At 45.4% G+C, this 7,233-nt stretch overlaps 1 protein-coding gene across 2 annotated transcripts in view; it reads left to right on the forward strand.

The window, feature by feature from the left end:
- Positions 1–7,233, forward strand: part of LOC122556138 (segment polarity protein dishevelled homolog DVL-3) — a 122,191-nt gene that overhangs the window by 82,293 nt on the left and 32,665 nt on the right. For both annotated transcript variants that reach the window (XM_043702621.1, XM_043702622.1), the window contains one exon: positions 4,163–4,298. In XM_043702621.1, the coding sequence (XP_043558556.1) occupies positions 4,163–4,298 (136 nt within the window). The remainder of the gene's footprint in view (positions 1–4,162; positions 4,299–7,233) is intronic.

Below are 7,233 nucleotides of genomic sequence, written 5' to 3' on the forward strand. Positions count from 1 at the left end.
ACTCAGCACCACCTTCCTAACCTGCAATCTTCTTCCTGACCTCTCTGCCCCCATCCCCACTCCGGCCTATCACCCTCACCTTGACCTCCTTCCACCTATCGCATCTCCAACGCCCCTCCCCCAAGTCCCCCCTTCCTACCTTTTAGCCTGCTTGGCACACTTTCCTCATTCCTGAAGAAGGGCTCATGCCCAAAACGTCGATTCTCCTGCTCCTTGGACGCTGCCTGACCTGCTGAGCTTTTCCAGCAACTCATTTTCAGTTCTGATCTCCAGCATCTGCAGTCCTCACTTTCTCCTGAGCTGATAGGACCCAAGCTCCAGTGATGCGTGACAAAATCGGGAGCAGAGACCAGCAGACAGCCAGAGAACATCCTATTGTTATAGCCTGAATGAAAAGCCAAGTATGAGGGATGCCAGAGAGATCTGAAATAAAAGCAGAAAATGTGAAGAGTACTTAGAAGGTCCTGGCAGCAGAATGCTCTGAGTCCCCATTATATCCTTCATCAATGTCTTCCCCGTGACTTTCACAGTGACAAATCTTTATTCAGCAACTGCCTATGTGTTCGACACATTCCATTTGGAATCTGGCAATCCATCACTTGTGTTCAGAATCCACCTTGTGAGTGCAGGTACCTCTGAGACAATTCCACGTTTCTCCAACTGCTGCTCCCACCACATCCTGAAACTCACACCCAGTACCGTGTGCCAGCTCTCCCCACAGCAGCTGCTGCTAAAGCCACTGAGTATTGGCAATTTCAGAATCTTTTTGTTGACAACACGTAATTTGGGTGGCACAGACAAATCGCTTGAAATTCCAAGCAGATGATAATGCAAGCACATTTTGTGGGGCATTATGTTCAGAACAAGATCCCACAAACAGCAATAAGTGAAAAACAAACTCTTTTTCCATGACTTTGATTGTGTGAGTCTTATGTTCAGGGCATGGGGTTGGAGGGTGGGAGTCAACTTTCTCTCTTATTTTTCTTTCTTTTGCACCAACCTCCAAAATCACACACGACAATGACTTCCAAAACAGGACGATCATTCTGGGAAAGACATCAGCTCGCCAGTTAGCAAGTATGGACCCTCAGTGCAACTGGACAGCCTAGAAGGAAAGTTGCAGAGGAGATGGCGATGTGGTGGTAATGTCACTGGGTTAGTACGCCAGAAACCCAGGCTAAAGTACTGAGACACAAGTTCAAATCCCACTACAGCAGCTGGTGGAGTTTAAATTCTGTGAATAAATCTGAAATATAAGACTTGTCTCAGTAATGGTGACCGTGAAACCACCATGGACAGTTGTAAAAACCCATCTGGTTCGCAGATGTCCTTGAAGGAAATCTGCTGTCTTTACCCATTCTGGCATTATATTCCATCCAAACACATCAAACAATGAATTTTTGTTTTCATTTCTCTGGTTATATACTAAGGCAGTGTTAAGCTAAATTGGAATTGGACAGCAAGTGGCTTTTACAGCAGAATTAATTCTCTTGTAAATTCTTTTTTTTTAAAATAAAAGCTTACATTTATATAGTGTCTTTCTTGATTTCAGGATGTCTGAGTGCAGTTTTTCTAGTGTAGCCACTTTTGAAACAGAACCCCTTTATAGGCAGATATGACCATAGTTTAGAGTCAAAAAGTGTGACTCTGGAAAAGCACAGCAGTTCAGGCAGCATCCAAGGAGCAGGACAGTCAATGTTTTAGGCCTCAGCCCTTCAGGAACATTCTGATAAAGGGCTTATGCCCGAAATATCGATTCTACTGCTCCTTGGATGCTGCCTGACCTCCTGTGCTTTTCCAGCGCCACACTTTATGACTCTGATCTCCTGCATCTGCTGTCCTCACTTTCTGCATGACCATAGTTTAACCTATTTTCCAAAAAATGGTAGTTAGGCAATGCACCACTTCACTTAGTATTGTTTTGTTGTAACAACTTGCACCACAGTTATATGCCAGGAATGAGGCTGCAAAAATGAGCTTATCTGAATTGAGGATGAAGCAGACAAAAATTGCATCTTTATAGCGATGGTTAAGACCTTATGATACCCCAAAAGTTTTTTTTCCTGCCATTGACAAACATTTGAAGCATGGTCACCATTGTTGTACACAATTCGTGGTAGCCAGTCTGAGTATGGTAAGCTCCCAAAAACAGCAATGCAATTTGTTTTTATTCATTCAACTTATTGGCCATTGCTAATTTCCTGTCGCTGGGAATTACAATCCTAGTTCATGCTAACATTGAACAAGTCAGATCTCGGAGTGGAACCACAATGGAGCACAGTTATTTTTTACAATTTGGTTACTGTGCTGTCTGTCACTGCAAATAGTCACAGGAGGCTGTCAATGTACTTTTAACAAAATAATACAGGCTTGCTTAACAAAAGGAAAGGTAAAAACAAAACTCTATATGGAAGACAGTTTGAAAGATCTTATCAGAAACAGCACAAAGAAATATTCAGCTCGTTTTCCCAACAGTATGTTTTGCAATCAGTTCCAGTGAGGTAACTCTCCTATTTTTAATTTCTTATGAAACTGTCAAGGTTGCAAACATTTCCTTTCTGTGAATCTTTGCACATTCACCAGATGTGATTCTCTGCTGTACTGTCTCTCTGGAGACACAGAGGCACAGGCTAATGCACTGACACTTTTCTGAATTTGAAGAAAAAAGCAGGGCTTCTTCCAGATACATTGACAACTTTGAGTTACTAACCAGTGTATCATCTGGTATCAGTCTTTTTTTTTCCCTGAACTGAACCTGTTTCTGGCCATTGGTTTACCGTATGTCTGTCTCTAGGTCATAAATCTTAGCTGAGTAAACATTTAAACAGTTATCTCACCAGGTAGTTTCTATACATGGGAACAGCAGCACCTGCAAGTTCCCCTCTACGCCATCCTGAATTGGAAATATATTGCTGTTCCTTCATTGTCAAAATCCTGGAATTGCTTTGCTGGGTTAAAGCCCCGGGATTCCAGTTGAATGGCATTGTGGGTCTACCGACAGCACATGGACTACAGCAGTTCAAGAAGGCAGCTCACCACCACCTTCTCAAGGCAGCTCGGGATAGGCAGTAAATACTGGTTTGGCCAATTTTGCCCACATCCCTTGACTGAATGTAAAATGTCATTTAACTGAAGTCAACATGATTTAGAGTCATAAGTTGGACAGCATGGAAACAGACCAACTTGTCCATGCCGACTAGATATCCTAAATTAATCTCGTCCCATTTGCCAGCATTTGGCCCATAACCCAGTAACTCTTCCTATTCATATACCCATCTAGATGCCCTTTAAATGTTGCAATTGTACCAGCCTTCACCAATTCCTCTGGCAGCTCATTCAATACATGCTCCATCCTCAGCGTGAAAAAGTTGCCCCTTAGGTCCCTTTTAAATATTTCTCCTCTCACCTTCAACCGAGAACCTCCAGTTTTTGCAGTTCTTGGAAAGGCTCTTTTGACCCAATGCTGAAGTAAATTCTGACCCTTGAAAAGGTTACCTTCATAGAATTCAAAATCAAAAACCCATCTGCATCGACTTTAGTCATAAACTCCTGAATAATAATATTAATCTCTTAGAAAACTTCATCACATGAGTGAGTTGTCAGGCATTTTAGAATTAATCATTCAAAGTTACCCACAGTGTAGTGGATTTTGAGTCAAGATGAGAGTGGTGCTGGAAAAGCACAGCAAGTTGGGCAGCATCTGAGGAGCAGGAAAATCGACGTTTCGGGCAGGAGGACTTCATCCTGCCTGAAGGGTTCCTACCTGAAACGTCACTTTTCCTGCTCCTCAGATGCTGCCTGACCTGCTGTGCTTTTCCAGCACCACTCTAATCTTGACTCTGATCTCCAGTATCTGCAGTCCTCACTTTCGCCCAGTTTTGAATCAAGTCTAGTCCAGCATAGGAACTTACTCTCAACTCAAGATCTACATCATCCCTCCACATTGTATGTAACTTTGTGAGAAATCTGTGCCATCACTTTTGTTGTGCCAGTCGAAAAGGAGAGAGACAGAGGGTGATGTTGCCAGGTTGAGGAGAATTTCTTGGCATCTTAATGTCTGAGTACCTGGCCTTACATCTGACTGATCAATGGTGCCACAGTTTGTTGTCTCTATTGTGCTGCTGTGAGATTTAACTTCTGACGTTCAGCCTTGTGCCCACAGTTCCCCGAGTCAATGGCCACACGAAGCTGGAGAGGCGGCATGAGATTGGCAGCTATGAGAGCTCTTCCACCCTGATGAGCAGCGAGCTTGAAACCACCAGCTTTTTCGACTCAGACGAAGATGATTCCACCAGCAGGTACGAGAGCCTTTCCGTGAAAAGGCTGCTGTGTTTGTGGAGAACTGTCAGCAGGGCAATGGGACCATGGGAGAATTGGGTACATGCAGGATAAGGTGAAGGAGTGAGTTGCTGGGCCGATAGTTTGGAACTTATTTAAACAGCCTCTGACATAGCTTTCAGGAACTGGATCAATTTGGGACAGAGGTTATGGTGGGAGGTCAAAACAGTGGTAAGAGTGTGGAACTGGTGATGGGAGCCAGATGGGTTTTTATGTGAGTGCAGACAGCACCTTAGTTAACATCTCATCTGAAAGACAGTATCTCTGCGGGAGGGAAGGTGACTGGAACCATACATCAGTCAGAGTTGACTCCTTTATGGGAGAGAACCTGACAAAGATTGGATAGAGAGCATACAGTAGTCAGACCCACTGCAGATATTGTCCATTTCTCTGACAAGTGATTCTTTTTGATAAAAAAAGAACATAGGAAAGAATATCTTGGGAAAACTGCAGCCAATGTTTTCAGTCCACCTACAAACCAACCAATTTAGAACTTGGAACTAGAGGGATCAAAAGATCTGGGGAAAGCAGGAACAGGCTATTGAGTCAGATGGATGGTCAGCCATGATAATAATGAATGGTGGAGCAGGCTCAAAGGGCAGAATGGCCTACTTCTCCAGTTTCCATATTTCTACATAAACTTCATTGCCACTTTCCTTGGCAACTATCCAGGGGTGATGAAATAACTCCACAGAGGCTGGTATCCCATCATCAAGTCACCCTTTGTTTACACATGGAGAGTCCTTGACGCAGAGCCAGCTCTGAATGAGCAGAATCTCTGGCATTTCTGTTTATATCTTTCAGCAAGGGTTCCCTGATTGAACCAGGTTAACCAGCCCCAATCTAGGAACTCATATTCTATGAGCTCCACCCGGCTAACCTTATTACAATCATGCAGGTGAAACACACTATTCCTATCTCTGTGTCATTTTCGACATCTAAGATGAGCTACTGAGCCCATAGCTGCACCATCACTACCATCACCAATTTCCACCTCTCTGACATTGCCGAGTCTTGGCTGATCTGGTGGTGAAACCCTGATCATGCATTCGCTACCTCTAAATCCGAATATTACAATTCATTCCTGACTGGTTCCCCACGTATTTTCCTCAGCAAACTTGAGGTCAATCAAAACTCTGAGGAATTGTGCCTCACCATGCACTCAGTCCTGTACTCCTATGTCCTCAGTCCTGTTCTCCTGTGTCCTTAGTCCTGTTCTCCTGTGTCCTCAGTCCTGTTCTCCTGTATCACTGACCCACGCTGACCTACACTGGCTCCCAGTCAGCAACCTGATTTTAAATTAACTTGAATTTAACTTGTCGTTAAATCACTCAGTGTTGCACCACTCCCCTGGCAGATGATAAGGGGCTGGGGGTGGAGTGTCAGGGGAGGGATTAATTGGCAGATGATTCTGAACAGCCTGCCCTACAGCCATAATGTACTGGGTGAGGACTCAATCGGTGCAGAGTGACTCTTGATCCCCCAGTGGAAGGAAGACCCATCCCTCGATGGGGCATGTCTTGGCACGGCCAGTTTCTGACAGTCTAGAGCTGCCTTATAGGTGCTGCCAAGTGTGCACACAGGCCAAGAATGACGGCCTCAATGAACTCTGACCCAGATACGTAAGGGGCAGTGAGGGGTTGGAAACAGGCTGAGGGAGGTGAAGTAGCTCAGTTTTAATTTCCTTGCAGAGAAGAAGCAAAGGGGCAGCACTATCTCTCAGGGTGGGGTGTGGGCATGGTACCCTCCAATGTGCGAAGGGTACTCTCTAACATTATTACTCAGCCCTTTCTGCCCGCGCTTTCAAAAAATTTGTTTTAAAGAACACACTGGCTGTCCACACCAACTGAGTGATGATGTGGGCAGGGCAATTTTGAGACCACTTGAGCTTGAGTTCATTTGCCCTTAATGAAGGGGCGTCCAATTAAGATTGGGATGAGGAGGAGTTTCATCTCTCTGAGGGTTATGAGTCTTTGGAAATCTTTGCCCCAGCGAGCTGTATGGGCAGAGTCCTGGTGTGTGTTTAAGGCTGCGATAGATTTGTGGTCAGTAGTGTGGTCAGAGCTATAGGGAAAGGACAAAGTGGCTGCGAGTAGTGTTAGCTATGATCCCATTGAATGGCAGTGCAGACTCGAGGGGCTGAATGGTCTGAGTATGTGGGATGGTGGAATGTCCAGCCCTTGAGCTGTGAACCCCCCTACCCACTCTTCCCCATAGCCCCACTGCCCTCTGAGACACCTGTGCTCTTTTAGCTCTGGCTCCTTGAGTAGCTCTGAGTTTAATTACTCCACCAATGTTGGCCGTGCTCTCAAGCTCGAGAATTCTTTCCCCATCAACCTCTCTCATTGCCTGTGAAATGCTGCTTAAAACTCACCTGTTTGACCATTATCCAAGTAGTCCTTAGTATCAGTTGCTGCTGGTTTACGTTCCTGTGCAGCACCTGTGAATGTTTAACAACCTGAAAGGTGCAATATAAATGCAAGTTCTTATTCTGGAATGGAATGTCTTCAAAATACATTATTTAATCTGAACAGCCCTCCACTCCCTCCGTTCCAACCCCAACCTCACTATCAAACTGGCAGACAAGGGAGGCGCACCGACCTTGACACTGCTGAGGCTAAACGCCAGCTCGCGAACACCTCCTCCTACTGCCCCCTTGACCATGACCCCACCTAACCTACACTCCCACCACCAAACCATCATCTCCCAAACCATTCATAACCTCATCACCTCAGGGGATCTCCCACCCACCGCCTCCAACCTCACAGTCTCACAACCCCGCACCGCCCGTTTCTACCTCCTGCCCAAAATCCACAAACCTGACTGCCCCGGCCGACCCATTGTCTCAGCCTGCTCCTGCCCCACCGAACTCATCTCTGCATACCTCGACACGGT

This window comes from Chiloscyllium plagiosum, chromosome 13 (assembly GCF_004010195.1).
Source record: "Chiloscyllium plagiosum isolate BGI_BamShark_2017 chromosome 13, ASM401019v2, whole genome shotgun sequence".
Classification (NCBI taxonomy): Eukaryota; Metazoa; Chordata; class Chondrichthyes; order Orectolobiformes; family Hemiscylliidae; genus Chiloscyllium; species Chiloscyllium plagiosum.